The sequence below is a fragment of the Oryctolagus cuniculus genome, chromosome 1 (genome assembly GCF_964237555.1).
Source record: "Oryctolagus cuniculus chromosome 1, mOryCun1.1, whole genome shotgun sequence".
NCBI lineage: Eukaryota > Metazoa > Chordata > Mammalia > Lagomorpha > Leporidae > Oryctolagus > Oryctolagus cuniculus.
In genome coordinates, this window is record NC_091432.1 from 44079246 (window position 1) to 44099714 (window position 20469).

The window sequence follows — 20469 nt, forward strand, 5'->3', positions numbered from 1 at the left end:
TACTTTCAGATGAATTCCTAAAGGTATTCATAGTAGGGATATTTGCAATATCACTGAAAAAAAAACTTAAAAATGAAAATGGTTGCCACAGAAGGATGGAGAGGAAAAAAAGAAGAAAGAAACACTTACCTGAAAATGTTTTGTTCTATAATTCCAGTTTATGTATTTACCTTCAAGCGAATAAAGGACGAAGACATAATTTTCAACCCACACCAACCTTTGTACTACTGTACTCAATACAATAGTGCCAGTGATGCAAGGGAAGCATTTAAATTTCTTTTTTATATAAAGTTTTTTTTAATATTTATTTATTTGAAAAGCAGAGTTAGAGAAAGAGGGAGGGAGACAAAGAGAGAGATCTTCCATCTGCTGGTTCGTTCCCCAAAAGGCCACAGCAGCTGGAGCTGGGCCAATGAGAATCCAGGAGCCAGGAGCTTCTTCTAGGTCTACCAACTAGGTGCAGGGGCCCACATACTTGGGCCATCTTCCTCTGCTTTCCCAGGTGCATTAGCAGGGAGCTGGATCAGAAGTAGAGCAACTAGGACTCCAAATAGTACCTATATTTGGGATACCAGTGCCATAGATGGGCGGCTTTACCCACTGCACCACAGTGCTGGATCCAAGCATTAAATTTCAATAACGGGGCCATTACTGTGGCATAACAGGTAAAAGTGCCACCTGTGATGCCAGCAACCCATATGGATGCCGGTTCATGTCCTGACTGCTGATCCAGCTCCCTGCTAATGGCCTGGGAAAAGCCATGGAAGATTGTCCAAGTGTTTAGGCCTCTGCCAACCATTTGGGAGACCTGGAAGAAGCTCCTGGATCCTGTCTGAGGCCTGGTCCAGTGTTGGCCATTGCGGCCATCTGGGGAGTGAGTCAGCACATGGAATATCTCTTTCCCTCTTCCTGTCTCTCCCTCCCTCTGTAACTCTGATTTTCAAATATAAAATAAAATCTTAAAAAGTAAATAAATTTCAATAATGAAAATGTAAGGTGTTCTATTAAAAAATACTAAAAGATGAATATCACTCATGATATTAAATTGAGACTGCAACCACTCAGAAGAATCATGGGAGACTCTCAGCCTCTAGTAAACACATGCTCCAAATCCCATTTCATTTGTATGTAATGCTATCTACTGTGGGCCTGCCAAGGATTTAGAAAGGAATCTAGTCATGTAATCTCACAGGAAAATCTTGTTGTAAAATTTTTAAAGTAAAATATTTTCCTTAAAAAATGACAATAAAATTGTGTGAGGTTTAGGTTCCACCAAATCTTATTCAATGAATAGTTTGCAAGAGGGAAATCACATTAATGTTTGTACAATCAAAAAATAAAAATAAAGAAAATTAATCAACAAAATTTCAGTTTAATTTGACCAATCCTCATCAGAACAGTGTATATTGGTAGCCTACTGAAAAGCAAACCATCACCTATGTGAAAATTTTCAATATAGAAACATTTGTACTGTGAAACTGTCTACATCTTCCTGAACAGCATCTTTCATTTACTATGCAACTAAAAAAAAAAAAAAAGTAAGTCCTTTACTAACATCATAAATGACATTTTATTTTTTAAAAAAATCACATTTCTCCATGATTATTCTTAGGTATTTACTTCAAAGAAGAGTGCTGTGACACAGTAAGGATTTTGAAGTAGGCTTCAGAAACTTGAGTTCTAGTCCATTAAAAATAGGGATAATTTTGATCAAGTCAACTTCTTAAACCATTCATTTTCTCAATTGCAAAACTGAGAAACATTAAAATGCATGTAAAGTGCTATGTCTAACATGTAATTCAAATTAATATATTTGATATCATTTTTTCCCTTAAGGAACTGACTTTTTTTTTCTAAAGTAATAGGTTTTTAAACACCACCTTATAGGTGGCCTGAATATATATATATAGAGCCTGAATAAGAGAACTGGGAAAGAGAATAATACCACCGTAGACTGCAAAACATGTTCCATCCATGTCCACCCAAGAAAGGATAGTGTCGTTTGTTGCTTACCATTGATTCTTCATTGATGAGTAAATTGGTCTCTCTGCTGCTCATGCTCTATTAATAGAACCAAGGGGAAGACAGTCATGTTTAATAATAGCACAGATAGGGCTAGGAGAACATTTAAGTTTCAACAATAATAATAATAATATTAAAAAAAAACCTCCAGGTTCTCTGTAAGTTTTCTATGCAGAAATGCTAAAGCTGGGTCCCAAGAGAGTTATGAAGCACCTGAAATGGTATTCAACACTGTGTATGTGTATACACATGTGCGTGTGTGTTTGTGTGCATGTGGGTATACTTATCTGTTTGTCTTTGAGTGTATCTCTGTGGGTGAAGACAGGGAGCTTGAGCCAGAATTAGAATTTGGGAGGCAGCATATCAAACAATGAAAAGAAAAAAACAACAAGAAGTCTATTCTTTTAATTATACTGAATCTTGAAGAGGATCAAAACAAAGGGCAGAATTAATTGGTTGTTTATGCCTTTCAACATTTGCTTGAAAACAAATATTTACCTTGGAAAACGTACCATTAGAATTCTTTGGAATTCATACTTACAACCTAGGGAGAAAACACTACACAACTACAAACTGATTTTAATTAAAGCCATATGATGCATCACTCATATGATGGCTCACATACCACAGAACATGCTCCTGCAAGAGCACCCAGACACTTCTCAGCTTTCTAGAAATACAATTAGTAGAGTGCTATGGCTAGGCAGCAACTACAAGAAATGTCCTGAAATTCGTATCTAGACTGAAGATTCATTTAATATTGTTTTTGGAAAAATACAACCAGTATCTCATTATGCACAGGTAATGCTGGGAAAACCAATTTTGAAAAGAATACATAGGAAGTGCTGTGGACATGGGGCCAGTGCTGTGGCATAGTGGGTTAAACCTCCATCCATTGCAATGACATCCCATATGGATGCCGATACCAGTTCCCAGCTGCTTCTCTTCTAATCCAGCTCTCTGCCATGGTCGGGGAAAGCAGTAAAAGATGGCCTAAGTGCTTAGGCCACTGCACCTGTGTGGGAGACCTGGAAGAAGCTCCTGGCTTCTGACTTCAAATAGGCACAGCTCAGGCCATCGTGGCCATTTAGGGAGTGAACCAGTAGATGGAAGGCCTTTCTCTCTATCTCTTCCTCTCTAAGTATGTAATTCTACCTCTCAAATAAATAAAATCTTAAAAAAAAAGAAAGTATGTGAAAACATTTTAAAAACATTGCACAGACCATCTTGGGAAATACACTCAATGCTACAAAAGTTAAGTCACAGATGGAGTCACAGAGAAGTAGTAACTGCTTTCTGTTCTTTTTTTTTTTAACATTTATTTAACAAATATAAATTTCCAAAGTATAGCTTATGGATTACAGTGGCTTCCCCCCCCCATAACTTCCCTCCCACCTGCAACCCTCCCCTTTCTTGCTCCCTCTCCCCTTCCATTCACATCAAGATGCATTTTCAATTCTCTTTATATATAGAAGATCAGTTTAGTATATGTTAAGTAAAGATTTCAACAGTTTGCACCCACAGAGAGACACAAAGTATAAAGTACTGTTTGAGTACTAGTTATAGCAATAAGTCACAATGTACAGCACATTAAGGACAGAGATCCTACATGAGGAGTAAGTGCACAGTGACTCCTGTTGTTGACTTAACAAATTGACACTCTTGTTTATGGCATCAGTAATCATCCTAGGCTCTTGTCATGAGTTGCCAAGGCTATGAAAGCCTTTTGAGTTCACTGACTCTGATCATATTTAGACAAGGTCATAGTCAAAGTGGAATTCACTCCTCCCTTCAGAGAAAGGTGCCTCATTCTTTTGAAATGGACACTATGAGAAAGAGTGAATTGATCAGCTCTTGCCCTGACTGTTGATGTACAATGTAATGCTTTATCCACTTTAGTATTTTTTTTTGTTCTAGTACTATTGGTTGAACTCTGTAATTAACAAACAACTATTCTTAGGTGTTTAAATTTTAACTGAAAAGTGATCCCTGTTAGGAATCTGGAAAGCATTATACTGAGTGAAATAAGCCAGTCCCAAAGGGACAAATATCATATGTTCTCCCTGATCGATGAAAACTAACCAAGCACCAAAAATGAAACCTGTTAAAGTGAAATGAACACTATGAGAAACGGTGACTTGATAAGCCCTTGCCCTGACTATTGATGAACAACTTAATACATTATCCCTCTTAGTATTTGTTTGTTTGTTCTACTTAATACTTTTGGTTGAATTCTGTAATCAATACACAGTTATTCTTAAGTGTTGAGACTTAACTGAAAAGTGATCGCTGTTAAATATAAGAGTGGGAATAAGAGAGGGAGAAGATGTACAATTTGGGACCTGCTCAAGCTGACTTGCCCCAAACGGTAGAGTTAGAAACATACCAGGGGATTCCAATTCAATCCCATCAAGATGGCATGTACCAATGCCATCTCACTAGTTCCGGTGATCAATTTCAGTTCGTAATTGATCATAATGATAGGACTAAGAGTCAAAGGGATCACATAAACAAGACTAGTGTCTGCAAATACTAGCTGATAGAATAAAAAGAGGAGAGAACGATCTAACATGGGAAGCAGGATACACAGCAGACTCATAGAATGGCAGATGTCCTAAACAGTACTCTGGCCTCAGAATCAGCCCTTAAGGCATTTGGATCTGGCTGAAAAGCCCATGAGAGTATTTTAGGCATGGAAAGCCAAGACACTCTGGCAAAAAAAAAAAAAAAATGACCTAAATGAAAGATCTCTGTGAGTGAGATCCCAGTGGAAAGAACAGGTCTTCAAAGAAGGAGGTACCTTTTTCTGAAGGGAGGAGAGAACTTCCACTTTGACTATGACCTTGTCTAAATATGATCAGAGTCAGTGAACTCAAAAGGCTATCATAGCCTTGGCAACTCATGACAAGAGCCTAGGATGATTACTGATGCCATAAACAAGAGTGTCAATTTGTTAAGTCAACAACAGGAGTCACTGTGCACTTACTCCTCATGTAGGATCTTTGTCCTTAATGTGCTGTACATTGAGATTTGATGCTATAACTAGTACTCAAACAGTATTTTTCACTTTGTGTTTCTATGTGGGTGCAAACTGTTGAAACCTTTATTTAATATATGCTAAACTGATTTTCTGTATATAAAGACAATTGAAAATGAATCTTGATGTGAATGGAACGGGAGAGGGAGTGGGAAAGGGGAGGGTTGCAGGTGGGAGAGAAGTTATGGGGGGGAAGCCATTGTAATCCATAAGCTGTACTTTGGAAATTTATATTCATTAAGTAAAAGTTGAAAGAATATATATATATAAAAAAGAAAGGTACCTCCTTGATGGGATTGAATTGGAATCCCCTGGTATGTTTCTAACTCTACCGTTTGGGGCAAGTCAGCTTGAGCATGACCCAAGGTACCTCTTGATGGCCCATTATTTCCACTGGCATCTCACTTGCAGGGATTTTTCACTTAGTTCTTTCTTTTTTTTTTTTTATGTCAGAGTGTCTTGGTTTCCACGCCTCAAATAATCTCATGGGCTCTTCAGCTAGATCTGAATGCCTTAAGGGCTGATTCTGAGGCTGGAGTGCTATTTAGGATATCTGCCATTCTATGAATTTGCTGTGTATCTCGCTTCCCATGTTAGATCGTTCTCTCCTTTTTAATTCTATCGGTTAGTATTTGCAGACACTAGTCTTGTTTATGTAATCCCTTTGACTCTTAGTCCTATCATTATGATCAATTATGAACTGAAATTGATCACTGGGACTAGTGAGATAGCATTGGTACATGCCACCTTGATGGGATTGAATTGGAATCCCCTGGTATGTTTCTAACTCTACCGTTTGGGGCAAGTCAGCTTGAGCAGGTCCCAAATTGTACATCTTCTCCCTCTCTTATTCCCACTCTTATATTTAACAGCGATCACTTTTCAGTTAAGTCTCAACACTTAAGAATAACTGTGTATTGATTACAGAATTCAACCAAAAGTATTAAGTAGAACAAAAAATACTAAAAGGGATAAAGTGTTAAGTTGTTCATCAACATTCAGGACAAGGACTGCTCAAGTTACTGTTTCTCATAGTGTCCATTTCAGTTCCACAGGTATCCTTTTTGGTGCCTGGTAGGTTGTTATCCATCAGGGATAACATATGGTATTTTTCCCTTTGGGGCTGGCTTATTTCACTCAGCATGATGTTTTCCAGATTCCTCAATTTTGTTGAAAATGACAGGATTTCATTGTTTTTTACTGCTATAGTATTCTATAGATTACATGTCCCATAATTTCAGTCAGGAAAGTGAAGAGGCATCCGACAGAATGGGAAAAAATATTTGCAAACTATGCAACAGATAAAGCCTTAGTAACCAATCTACAAAGACATCAAGAAGTTCCACAACAACAAAGGAAAAAACCCACTTAAGAGATGGGTCAAGGACCTCAGTAGACATTTTTCAAAAGGGGAAATCCAAATGGCCAACAGGCACATGAAAAAATGTTCAAGATCACTAGTCATCAGGGAAATGCAAATGAAAACCACAATGAGGTTTCACCTCACCCCAGTTAGAATGGCTCACATTCAGAAATCTACCAACAACTGATGCTGGCAAGGATGTGGGGAAAAAGGGACACTAACCCTCTGTTGGTGGGAATGCAAACTGGTAAAGCCACTATGGAAGTCAGTCTGGAGATTCCTCAGAAACCTGAATATAACCCTACCATACAACCCAGCCATCCCACTCCTTGGAATTTACCCAAAGGAAATTAAATCGGCAAACAAAAAAGCTGTATGCACCTAAATGTTTATTGCAGCTCACTTCACAATATCTAAGACATGGAACCAACCCAAATGCCCATCAACAGTAGACTGGATAAAGAAATTATTTCTTTGTGTTCTTAAGGAGTATGAAGACATAATTTTGAACACATGCCAGTTTTTGTACTACTGTATTAAATAGGGCAGGTGAAGCTCTACTATGGGGAGCATTTAAATTTAAAAAACAAAAACTTTAGGTTCTCTATGCAGAAATACAAAAAGATGAAAATCTTCTATGGTATTAAATTGATACTAAAACTGTTGGTTAGAATCGTGGGAAACTGCAGTCTCTAAATACATGCTCCAAATCCCATTTCATATGTATGTGATGCTATCTACTATGGCCCCCTTAATGAACTCCACTAGCTCACCTAAATATATCAGCAAGCAAATGAAGTTAATACATATCTTGCTCATTCAGTTCTGAAGTAGAGACCTCTAAAAATTTACCATACTGCTACACTCACCAATAAGAAAACAAATGAATTCAGTACAGTTTTACTAAACATTGACTCAAAATATGTCTTCAATTAGCCTAGAAAAGTTCAGTTGGTTTGTTTATTGATGGGTACAAGGAAGCCACACACTAAATATATCAAAAGTAATCAGAGAGAGGGAGAGACAGAGAGAAAAAAAAATATTCCATCTTCTGGTTCATTCCCCAAATGTCTGCAACAGCTGGGACTGGGCCAAGACAAAGCCAGAAGCCTGGAATTCCATTTGGTTCTTCCACATGGATTGCAGGGGCCCAAGCACTTGATTCATTCCCAGCTACCCTAACAGGCACATTAGCAGGCAGCTGAACAGAAAGTGGAACAGACTGAGCTTAAACCAGGACTGTGTAATGTATAATATGCTGACATCACAGGTGGTGACTTTACCCTCTGTGCCATCACACAGGCCTCCACACACACAAAATTTAACAAATTCAAAAAGATCAAAATCATATCTCATGTTGTATTTGTACCACAACAGTATGAAACTAGAAGTTAATAGCAAAAGGAATTTTGAGAAATTCACTAATAACTAGAACTTAAACAAGATGCTCCTGAGTAATCAATGGGTCAAAAAATAAAATGGTAATTTAAAAAATAAGATGTCTTGAATAAATGACAATATAAAGACAACATATCAAAACTCATGGGATACAGCCAATGTAGGTCCATGAGGAAAATTCATAACAATATATACCTACATTAAAAAGGAAAAAAAGATGCTCAATTAATAGTCTAACACATGCTTCAAGAAGCAAACACATCCAAAATTAACCAAAGATTAGCAAAAGGATGGAAAAATATAGATCAGAAAAAGAATAAATGAAATTGAGAACAGAAAAAACAAAGGAAGTAAATAAAATCAAGAGTTACTGCTCTGAAAAAATAAACCCAACATAGCCCTTAATAGATTAAGAAAAAGAGAGAAAAATCCAATCAAATCAGAATTGAAAGTAAAAACTTTACAACAGATGCCTTAGAAATAAAAATCATAAGGGGCTATTATGAACAAGTTTAAGCCAACAAATTGGATAGCCTAGCAGGAGTGGTAAACATCCCGCCCATGGGCCTAATGAGAGACGTAAAATCATTTGGCCTGGCCCTGCCAAGGCAGCCTCAGGTGGAACTCAAAATTCAAAAAATCTACAGGTGCCTAATTTTTAAGTTGAAAATTTTGTATGGTCTGTGAATGACATCATATATATCCAAATGGCCCTTGGCAGGGAAAAGGTTTCCTATGCTTGGTAGAGGAAAAGGATAAGTTCCTACATAATCTAATAAAATTGAATCATGAAATAGAAAGCTCTAACAGATCATTAACAAAGAGATTGAGGAAGAAATAATTTAAAACTTCCAAAAAAAGAAATGTCCAGAACTAGATGGCTTCATGACTGAATCTTGCATACGTTTTTTTGTTTGTTTGTTTGTTTTTTGTTGTTGTTGTTGTTGTTGTTTTTTGACAGGCAGAGTGGACAGAGAGAGAGAGAAACAGAGAGAAAGGTCTTCCTTTGCCGTTGGTTCACCCTCCAGTGGCCGCCGCAGCCGGCGCGCTGTGGCCGGCACACCGCGCTGATCCGATGGCAGGAGCCAGGTGCTCATCCTGGTCTCCCATGGGGTGCAGGGCCCAAGCACTTGGATCATCCTCCACGGCACTCCCTGGCCACAGCAGAGAGCTGGCCTGGAAGAGGGGCAACCGGGAAAGAATCTGGCGCCCCGACTGGGACTAGAACCCGGTGTGCCAGCGCCGCAATGCGGAGGATTAGCCTAGTGAGCTGCGGGCACCAGCGCATAAGGTTCTTAAAATAGTACTTTTTTTTTTTTATGTCAGAGAGAAAGAGAGGGAGACACAAAGAGAGAGATCTTCTATCCATTGATTCACTCTCTGAATGGTTGCAATGACCAGGGCTGGGCCAGTTTCACCCCGGTCTCCCACACAGGTAGCACCTGAGCCTTCTTCCACTGGTTTTCCAAGGCCATTAGCAGAGAGCTGGATCAAAAGTGGAACAGGCTTTACACTATGCCACAATATCAGACCCTAAAATAGTATACTTAAAAAAGTAATATTGTAGAGTGACTAAAGAGTAAGCTTTATAATTAGACTATCTGTATTCAGAATCCCAATGCCAAAGTCTAGTAGGCAGAATAATAAGCCAGTTTATATAGTTCTACTTTATAAACTTCACATAACCTTTTTATTCAACTATATAAAACTAATTGAAATATATATATATATTATTTTTTCAAAGGATCTTCTGTGGTTTCATGAATGCTAAAAAGGGCTAAATTCCAGAGTAGTAGCCTCTTATTTACAATTAATGTAAGTCATCATAGGCCGGCGCCGCGGCTCACTAGGCTAATCCTCCGCCTAGCGGCGCCGGCACACCGGGTTCTAGTCCCGGTCGGGGTGCCGGATTCTATCCCGGTTGCCCCTCTTCCAGGCCAGCCCTCTGCTGTGGCCAGGGAGTGCAGTGGAGGATGGCCCAGGTGCTTGGGCCCTGCACCCCATGGGAGACCAGGAAAAGCACCTGGCTCCTGGCTCCTGCCATCGGATCAGCGCGGTGCGCCGGCCGCAGCGCGCCGGCCGCGGCGGCCATTGGAGGGTGAACCAACGGCAAAGGAAGACCTTTCTCTCTGTCTCTCTCTCTCACTGTCCACTCTGCCTGTCAAAAAATAAATAAATAAATAAATAAATAAAAAAAAAATAAATACAATTAATGTAAGTCATCATTGAACATTGTACAGTCTTTGTGGAGATCTAGAAAATACATGTGAATTAAAAATATAAGACACAGTGGAGGGGGACTGCTGTGGCATAGCGGGTAAGGCCACTGCCTACAGTGCCAGCATCCCATTTGTGCCCTGGGTCAAGTTCTGGATGCTCCACTTCCAATCAAGCTCTCTGCTAAGACAGTGGAAGATGGCCCAAATCCCTGGGTCCCTGCACCTGCGTGGGAGACCTGGAAGAAACTCCTGGCTCCTAGTTTCACATCTGCACAGCTTCAGCTGTAGCAGCCAACTAGGGAATAAACAGGTGGATGGAAGACCTCTCTCTCTCTGCCTCCCCTTCTCTCTCTGTGTAACTTTGACTTTCAAATAAATAAATAAATCTTTAATATATATATATGACACAGTAAATTTAGTAAATTTATGGTAATGATCACTAGAAAATAAGCAAGAATTAATTTTTAAAAATTTTATTTATTTATTTATTTATTTGAGAGCCAGAGTTAAAACAGAAAGGGAGAAACAGAGATGTCTTCCATCTGCTGTCTCACTCCCCAAATGGCCACAATGGCAAGGGCTGGGCCAGGCTGAAGCCAGAAGCCAGGAACTTCCCCCAGTTCTCCCTTGTGGGTACAGGAGTCAAGCACTTGGGCCATCTTCCACTGATTTCCCAGGTACCTTAGCAGGGAGCTGGATTGGAAGTGGACCAGCTGGGACTCGAAGGATCACACATATGGTATGCCAGAGCCTCAGGTGGAGGCTCAACCTACTATAACACAGTGTCAGCCCTTAAAACTAATTTTATAAAGCCAACACAGTTGAGAATTTGAGAATTTCTTATGTTTGTTTAATCTTATTTCATGGAAGCTGTGGTATAGAGAAGTTAACTCGCTCAAGTTTGTATTTAACTAGTACTACAAAGGCACACAAAGCCTTACATAAAATTTAGTCATGAAGCTATTGCATCCTTCATTACTTCCTCACCTTTATCCCCAAAGATATCGATTAGTATTTGAGCTAAGGCCCAAGGGTCCGCATTTTTAAGAAACTCTTCATATAATTATTATTCTCTATACTACACTGTAAAAACCACTATACCATGAACCAATGCTATGGCACAGAGGGTAAGGCTGCCACCTGAGGCTCTGGCATCCCATATGGGTGCTGGTTCAAGTCATGGCTGCTCCATTTTCAATCCATCTCCCTGCTGGTGTGCCTGGGAAAGCAGCAGAAGATGCTCAAATGCTTAGGCCCCTGCACCAATGTGGGGGTCCCAGATGAAGCCCCAAGGCTCCTGGTTTGGCCTGGCCAGCCCCGGCTGTTGCAGCCATATGGAGAGTGAACCAGCAGATAGAAGATCTCTCTCTCTACAATTCTACCATTCAAATAAAATGAATATATCTTTTTAAAAAAGTTACTACACCATATGATCTTCATCTTCTGATTCTTATATTCTATTTTTCTCAAATTCTGGTCACTATACATTTAAAGGTATCCTAGAACTTGTAGGAATCTTATGTAAACCAGTTTATGGAGCCAGCTTATCCAGCCAACTAGCACACTGCCAATCTGGGGCACTGTTTATATCTAATTGGACACCCTCAACTCAACATAAGGATTTTACATCTGTAACAGCCACTTGCATAATTTTGGACCTATAGTAGATGATGCTGCTTGAGTGTGTCTCAAGGCAGGAAACTGCCATGAAATTAGAGGAAAGGCTAAGGTTTCTGATCTCCATCAAAATAGGCAATGGGGGGCATAAGCTGCCCCTAAAGGAATGTGGCAGCCTAGACAGCAGGGGGCTGAATGGATGTTAATTGCAGGAACATTTGAATGGACCTGTCTTTGAAGATTTACACCACAGTTCTGTTCCCAGTCATGGATCACCAGACTGGATTCCTTTCCCACCTAAAGTTGTACATCAACTGTGCCTATGTGCCAGCTGGCTTGTAGACTTGCTGATACCCTCTAATAGAAAGTGCTGGCCAAAGCAATCCAGGGCGCACTCTTCAGGTGAAGATGTCCATGATCTGTCTCATTCATTTATGAAACCCCACACTAGAGCCTTCTAGAAAAATAATTTTATTGAAATATCGTTAGAGGGGTTGGCAATGCATTGCAGTGGGTTAAAGCCCTGGCATGCAGGGCAGGCATCCCACTGGGTGCCCATTCGAGTCTTGGCTGCTCCACTTCTGATCCAGCTCTGTGCTATGGCCTGGAAAAGCAGAAGATGGCCCACGTCCTTGGGTCCCTGTACCCATGTGGGAGACCCAAAAGAAGCTCCTGGCTACTGGCTTTGGATCAGCTCAGCTCTGGCTATTGGGGCCATTTGGGGAGTGAACCATCAGACGGAAGACCTCTCTCTCTCTCTCTCTCTCTCTGTATGGCTCTATCTCTATCTGTAACTCTTTCAAATAAATAAAAATAAATCTTTTCAAAAAAAGAAATGAAAGGTTATGCTCTGTATAAAAGCAATATAACTTGTAGTATATTTTAAAAGTTCATATAAATTAAACAAAGCCTTTGGTTAAAAATATTCTATATTTCTACAAGTTATAATGTTACCACTTGTTATCTCTGGGGATTGGTTCCATAACCAGGCAAGGATACCCAAACATATGGATATCCTTATATAAAATTGTTATTTTTTGCATATAACTTATATCTTCTCATGTACTTTAGATCATCTCTAGATTCCTTATAATATCTAATACAATATAAATAGTCATTATACTGCATTATTTAGGGAATAATATCAAGAAAAACATCTACATGTTTAGTATAGCTGTAATTTTTTTAAAGATTTATTTATTTATTTGAAAATGAGAGAGAGAGAAAAGGACAGACAGAGAAAGAGAAATCTACCCATTGGTTCACTCCCCAAATGGCTCCAACTACCAGGGGTGGGCCATGCTGAAGCCAGGAGTGCAGGAGTTTCTTCCGGGTTTCCCACTTGGGTGGCAGGGGCCCAAGGACTAGGGTCATCTTCAGCTGCTTTCCCAGGTACATTAGCAGGGAGCTGGATAGGAAGTAGGGCAGCCAGTCCTTGAACTGGTGCACATATGGGATACCGGAACTGCAGGTGGCAGCTTAACCTACTGTGCTACAGCACTGGCTTCACCTCTGTAATTTTTTTTTTTTTTTTTTGACAGACTGAGTGGACAGTGAGAGAGAGAGACAGGGAGAAAGGTCTTCCTTTTGCCGTTGGTTGGTTCACCCTTCAATGGCCGCTGCGGCCAGCGCACTGCACTGATCTGTAGGCAGGAGCCTGGTGCTTATCCTGGTCTCCCATACCGGGGCAGGGCCCAAGCACTTGGATCATCCTCCACTGCACTCCCTGGCCACAGCAGAGAGCTGGCCTGGAAGAGGGGCAACCGGGACAGAATCCAGCGCCCCGACCGGGACTAGAACCCGGTGTGCCGGCTCCTCAAGGCAGAGGATTAGCTTATTGAGCCGCAGCACCGGCCTCACCTCTAATTCTTAAAAACTATTTTTGACCCTCATTTTATTCAATCTCCAGATATACAACCTGCACATACAAAGCACTGCCTGTACTTAATGTAATGATTTATTGTTTTATTTAATGTAACTACATTCAATTTGAATTACTTGACCCCCAGCATAGTCATCAATAAGCACTATCACTGAGTAATGCTATAATATAAAAAACTATTTAAACTATGGCAAATTCTTTAAGCCCAATACTATTAGCTTGTATATCAAGGCCCTGCATCTGGGTTTATTTCACAGGAAGTCTCAAAACAAATTCAAACTTATGTTTTTTTCCTTTACAACATCTAGAAAGATACTACATTAAATATGCATTAAATAGAAAATTGCTTTCCTTACTAAAAATGTTACAGATAAAAAATATAAGTAATGTGAATAAATATTTGAAGTATAAAGATTTAATTATTCATATGAATTATACTTCTAACCATATCTTAATTGTTTATTCTCATTTATAGAGAAATTAATACACATATATTTAACTTACCTCTGTTGTTTGTAGACTGGGATCTATTTCTCTAGTAACTACTCTCCCTAGAAGAAATAAGAAAGAGAAAAACATGTTACACTGGTCAACTGATCTGAATATGTTCAAAAGTATGCAGACAGAGGGACTGGTGCTGTGGCATAGTGGGTAAAGTCACCACCTGCAGTGCTAGCTTCTCATATGGGCACCAGTTCGAGTTCCTGCTGCTCCACTTCTGATCCAGCTCTCAGCTATGTTCTGGGAAAGCAGTAAAAGATGGCACAAGCCTTTAGGCCCCTGTGCCCACATGGGAGACATGGAAGAAGCTCCTGGCTCCTGGCTTTGGATTGGCACAGTTCTGGCTGTTGTGGGCCATTTGGAGATTGAACCAGTTGATGGAAGACTTTCTCTCTTTCTCTCCCTCTGACTCTGCATCTCTGTAACTCTGACTTTCAAATAAATAAATAAATAAATAAATCCTAACAAAAAAAAAGTTTGCCAAAGGTGAAAACAAAAATTGAGCAATGATAAAAAAGAAAGCTCAAAGGAAAATACTGGAAGAAAATGTAGATTTTCCTGGAACTAAACTGTTCCAAACAGCCTCCAACAGAAGTCTCATTAAAAACTGTTTAGAAGAGATCAGCGCGGTGCGCCGGCCGCAGTGCACCGGCCGCGGCGGCCATTGGAGGGTGAACCAACGGCAGAGGAAGACCTTTCTCTCTGTCTCTCTCTCTCACTGTCCACTCTGCCTGTCAAAATAAACATAGCCCTGACTGTTAATGAACAACTTAATACATTATCCCTCTTAGTAGTTTTTTTTGTCTGTTCTACTTAATATGACTGGTTTAATTCTGTAATTAATACACAGTTATTCTTAAGTGTTGAAATTTAACTGAAATGTGATCCCTGTTAAACACAAGAGTAGGAATAAGAGAGGGAAGAGATGTATAATTTGGGACATGCTCAAGCTGACTTGCCCCAAATGGTAGAGTTAGAAACATACCAGGGGACTCCAATTTAATCCCATCAAGGTGGCATGTACCAATGCCATCTCACTAGTCCAAGTGATCAATTTCAGGTCACAATTGATCATAATGAAAGGACTAAGAGTCAAAGGGAGCACATAAACTAGTCTAGTACCTGCTAACACTAACCGATGGAATAAATAAAGGGGAGAGTGATCCAACATGGGAAGTGAGATACTCAGCAGACTCATAGAATGGCAGATGTCCTAAATAGCACTCTGGCCTCAGAATCAGCCCTAAAGGCATTCGGATCTGGCTGAAAAGCCCATGAGAGTATTTCAGGCATGGAAAGCCAAGACACTCTGGCAAAAGATCTCTGTGAGTGAGATCTCAGTGGAAAGAACAGGTCTTCAAAGAAGGAGGTACCTTTCTCTGAAGGGAGGAGAGAACCTCCACTTTGACTATGACCTTGTCTAAACAAGATAAGAATCGGAGAACTCAGAGGGCTTCCATAGCCTTGGAAACTCACGACTGGAGCATAGGGAGATTACTGATGCCATAGACAGGAGTGTCAATTGGTAAAGTCAACAACAGGAGTCACTGTGCACTTACTCCTCATGTAGGATCTCTATCCTTAATGTGCTGTGCATTGAAATTTAATGCTATAACGAGTACTCAAACAATATATTTCACTTTGTGTTTCTATGGGGGTGCAAACTGTTGAAATCTTTACTTAATGCATACTAAACTGATCCTCTGTAAAAAAAAAAAAAAAAAAAAAAAAAAAAGAAAAGAAACTATCAACTCCCAACTTGACTCTCACTGGGATTAAACATGACAATAGGTCTGATCTGATTTCATCATCATTTAAAAAAATCATCTATTATTTTTCACTTTATGTTTCTGTGTGGGAGCAAACTGTTGAAATCCTTACTTAATGTACACTAAGCTGATCTTCTGTATATTAAGATAATCGAAAATGAATCTTGATGTGAATGGAAGGGGAGAGGGAGTAGGAAAGGGGAGGGTAGTGGGTGGGAGGGACGGTACGGGGGGGAAGCCATTGTAATCCATTATTCGTACTTTGGAAACTTATATTCATTAAATAAATAAAATAAATAAATAAATAAATAAAAATAAAAAAAAATGAAAACTGTTTAGAAGAATAGTAAGATAATGATATGTAGGAAAAATATCATCCAGTAAGAAATAAACTCAACTCTCATCAGTACAGTTCTCAATCCATACCTACCAAACTGCCGAGACAAAGACATCCAACAGTGCTGTTCAATGATATCTCTTAGTTATCACTATATGAGTTTTCATATTCTCTTTGACTTGTTTTCCCAGAATTGAACCAGACTGTTTGCAAGTAAAACAGTACCAGAACACGACCATTTTCTAAATAGGCCAAATTACTACTCACCCCCCAGATAGAGTCACAATGGTTAGGTGAACCATTAGGACTCAAATAAGTTTCTGACTGTAAAAAAGGCAACAGAGAATTTAAATTCTTATTCCCATGTAATTCCAACTTCGAAAAATACTGAGAAATATTTGTCAATATTTCCATAAAATGCTTTTGAAGAAAATATCACAAGGGAAATCAAATAAAATATTACTACCACTTAAAATCATTCCAAAGTAACAGTAATTCTGTAAGAGTTGGGATATATTCTGAAAACACAGAAATTTATAAATCAGTAATTTGTACATCTTTTTCATAATCCAAGAAACACAATTCATTCCACAAAACAATATTTAATATATGTTAAATGAAATTAATTGTACCTAGTTCACAATAGTACAATTCTTTTTCACAGATGATGCTAATCACTCAGCTATTCTTCCTAATCATTAAGTCCGTCACATAAATGAAACTATTATATGTGGATAAGCTCCAAAGCTTCCTACCAAGCAGCATAGTTATTAACTACTCATTTGTTAAAATAAGGCTATGTGAAAATAATCATTGATTTGTAAGAAACAGTTACTTCATGTAAACTGTATTTTACTTTTAAAAGTAGATGCAGGGGCCAGCACCGTGGCTCACTTGGTTAATCCTCTGCCTGCGGCACCGGCATCCCATATGGGCGCCAGTTCTAGCCCCGGTGCTCCTCTTCCACTACAGCTCTCCTCTGTGGCCCAGGAAGGCAGTGTAGGATGGCCCAAGTGCTTAGGCCCTGCACCCACATGGAAGACCAGGAAGAAGCAAGCACCTGGCTCCTGGTTTCAGATTGGCGCAGTGCTGGCGGTAGTGGCCATTTGGGGAGTTAACCAATGGAAGGAAGACTTTTCTCTCTGTCTCTCTCTCACTGTCTACAACTCTACCTGTCAAATAAAAAAAAAAAAAGTAGACGCATGGTTCATATCTTTGATAACAAGACAGGGATCATTCATGATGTAAAATCTTTGTCTTTGGCAGACTATGTTAATTCTTTCAAATTAATTAAAACCAGCCTACCTCTCCAGCTTCACTTTCTTGCCCTCTTAAATCCAGCCCACCAGTCTTCTTTTAATCCCTTATGCTTTCCTTCAGATTCCTCTCTGAAGTGCCTTAGCTCCTAATTATTCCTCTGCAAGGATTGTATACTTTATTCCCTGCCACTCCCCTCCCCCAACCTACCCCAGGGTAATTCTTCACCACATCCTTCAGCTATAAGTTTGAAAGTCATATTCTCATCAGAAAAGCCTTCTCTCACCTATCTTTTTCAAATCACCTAATATATGTCTACTCGACGGCATTTCTCAGTTTCAATTTGAAATGATTTTGTGTGCTTTTTTATTTATATTTTTTACCACCCCAAAGAGTGAAAGTTCCTGAAAGGTGGGCATAATATCTGATTTTGTTCTCTGTAGCACAGTGATTGGCAAATGAATGTTGCCAGATAAATGTTCATAGAAAAAAAAAGGAAGAGCAGGCCAGTAAGAGAGGTGTTTCTTCTATTACCTTTGCTGCAAACAATGAGACAAAACATGTTGAGAACTAAACATGTGCCAGGCACTGTAGTCAGTTTCTTACAGAATCTGTTACGTATATGTAACTAAAGTTACATTGGCAAATGACAATCTTTTTCAGGAGTCAGTATTTCAATATGTACAGTGATGAAATTAAACTAGAACAGATGTCTCAAATTTGAATGTCCACAGCGGGCTAGAAGACTACTCAAGTGAACTGCATACATTTAGCGAACGTTAAGAACACAGTGAAGACATGGCAGCTCTAGATGATAACCACCATGCAACAGGGCCCCAGACTCTACAGAGCTCAAGATTTTTCAAGATAACTTTCTATTTGGTTTTTAATGTAATCCAATCTTTAAATATGTAATGTAATTTAATGTAATCCAATCTTTAAATATGAGAATGTTTTTGAAAATATTTATGAATCCCAAAATAAATTCATTTCTATCAGACTCAGATGTCAGGAAACTCCAATGAAATCTGAATACAAAGTCTCATAAAGTGTGATAGTTGATTTTATAGCACCGACTTGAATGGATTAAGGAATACTCAGTTCAGAAAAAGGGAGACCCTTATTTTGAATGTGTCTATGAGGATGTATACAAATGGTATGAGCGTGTGAATCTGAGCAGACTAGGTGGGCAGATTTGGCTTTGGGGAAAGCAAGCACCAACAACTGGCTAGGGATCTGGAGGAACCAGGTGCAGAAGATGCACTGTCACCTTCTCTGAGAGCAATGACTTGCCTGACTCCTGCCTTGGACATCAGTTTCTGATCCTTGTACTCCAGGACCTTATACCAGCAGTCCCCTTGCTGGCACTCGGGGTTGGGCCTCAAACTGAGAGAACTACACCCACTGCTTTGGGACTGGAACTGAGCCATGCTACTGACATTCCAGGGTCTCCAGCCTGCAGTTAAGCTGCCCTGGGACTTCTCTGTTGCCATAAATAAATCCCCCTTCATATATCTCTATTCATATCTTATCAATTCTGTGTTTTCTTGAGAACCTTGACTAATACATAAAGTTTCAACCAGTTCTGACTCTATGAGATTTATTCCTTAAAAGAGTTTGCTATTCTGCATTTCATGTGGGAATTTTGATAGCACAATTTCTCTAAAAGGCTCAAGCCAAAGACAGCTTCTCATGTGACTTCTTTTGAGTCCCCCGATATAATACCAATGATTTGTGTCAAGCGCATTTCAGTTCTTACAAAACCTGCTTGAAGGTGCACTCTGGCTGGCGTGGTGGCTCAATAGGCTAATCCTACGCCTGCGGCGCCGGCACACCAGGTTCTAGTCCCAGTCGGAGCGCCAGATTCTGTCCCGGCTGCCCCTCTTCCAGTCCAGCTTTCTGCTGTGGCCCGGGAGTGCAGTGGAGGATGGCCCAAGTCCTTGGGCCCTGCACCCACATGGGAGACCAGGAGGAGCACCTGGCTCCTGGCTTCGGATCAGCGGCAGTGTGCCGGCCGCAGCACACCGGCTGCGGCCATTGGAGGGTGAACCAACGGTAAAGGAAGACCTTTCTCTCTGTCTCTCTCTCTCTCTCTCATTGTCCACTCTGCCTGTCAAAATAAATAAATAAATAAATAAAGGTGTACCCTCTATTTTACATAGGACAAAACTGCTCATGCCCTCCTTAATGAAAAGAAAAACCAGTTCTTGGTTAAAGTAAGTTGAATTAGCCTGAGTCCCAAAAAAAGACATTTTTTTCTTCTTGCTACAAGTTACCAAAATAATACATGCAGATTTTTTGATTCTCCCTGTCACTGATTACATGGCAAAGCTATATAAGCTCATTAAAGCTCTAAGTGATGGCTATAAATTTCCCTAGAGAAAGGGAGAGGAAGTCATAATGATAATGATACACAGAACTGCATGAAATAAGGCAACAAGCAGCAAGATGAATATTTTCCAGTTAGTATAACACCTTCCAGGTTGATTGTCTTTAATTAGCAAGCACTGCAACATTATATTTACTAGAGAAAAATACACTGACTGATAGCCCTTTTTGTGTTTGTCTTTGATAGAATACCATTAACTAACATCATCATTCCATTACTCTGGATGCCAAGAACACCAACATCAACATAAAGCTAAGATGCAGGTACTGCTTCATAAAACTTCCATATTAAGCGATGCTCTTTAAAAACTTTCTCTTTTTCTCCCAGTATCACATTAAGTTGGGACTTCCTATGGTTTTGGTGTAGCTGTCACCTAGGATTCTACTGCAACTGGAGGTTTGATCCCTAGGATGGTGGTGTTGGAAGCTGAGGAAAGCTATGAGAGGTGAGGTCTAGTGGGAGGTCCTTAGGTCACTGAGGATGTGAGGCAATTTTTTGGTGGCCCCTTGGTAAAACCCTTCAGTTCTAATTGAGAAGGTTGTTAAAATTTAAAATAGAAAGGACCAAGATGACCCTCCCCTCTCTAAATTTCTGGTTCCCCCATGCAAGTTTCCATCACGGTCATGTACCACCAGAAGTAATATACACCAGAACTATGCCAAAAGAGGCACCAAAGAA

At 39.7% G+C, this 20469-nt stretch overlaps 1 protein-coding gene across 10 annotated transcripts in view; it reads right to left on the reverse strand.

Annotated features, from left to right (window-relative positions):
- Positions 1–20469, reverse strand: part of ANO5 (anoctamin 5) — a 118039-nt gene that overhangs the window by 83415 nt on the left and 14155 nt on the right. For 9 of the 10 annotated variants that reach the window (XR_011388012.1, XR_011388018.1, XM_051824968.2 and 6 more), the window contains exons 2-3: positions 14043–14089; positions 2014–2061 (exon numbers count right to left, since the gene is read on the reverse strand). Coding sequence is in view for 8 of the 10 variants with exons in the window: in XM_051824968.2 (XP_051680928.2) it covers positions 2014–2061; positions 14043–14089 (95 nt within the window). In the remaining 2 variants the exon portion in view is untranslated. The remainder of the gene's footprint in view (positions 1–2013; positions 2062–14042; positions 14090–20469) is intronic. The other variant, XM_051824971.2, reaches the window with a different exon arrangement.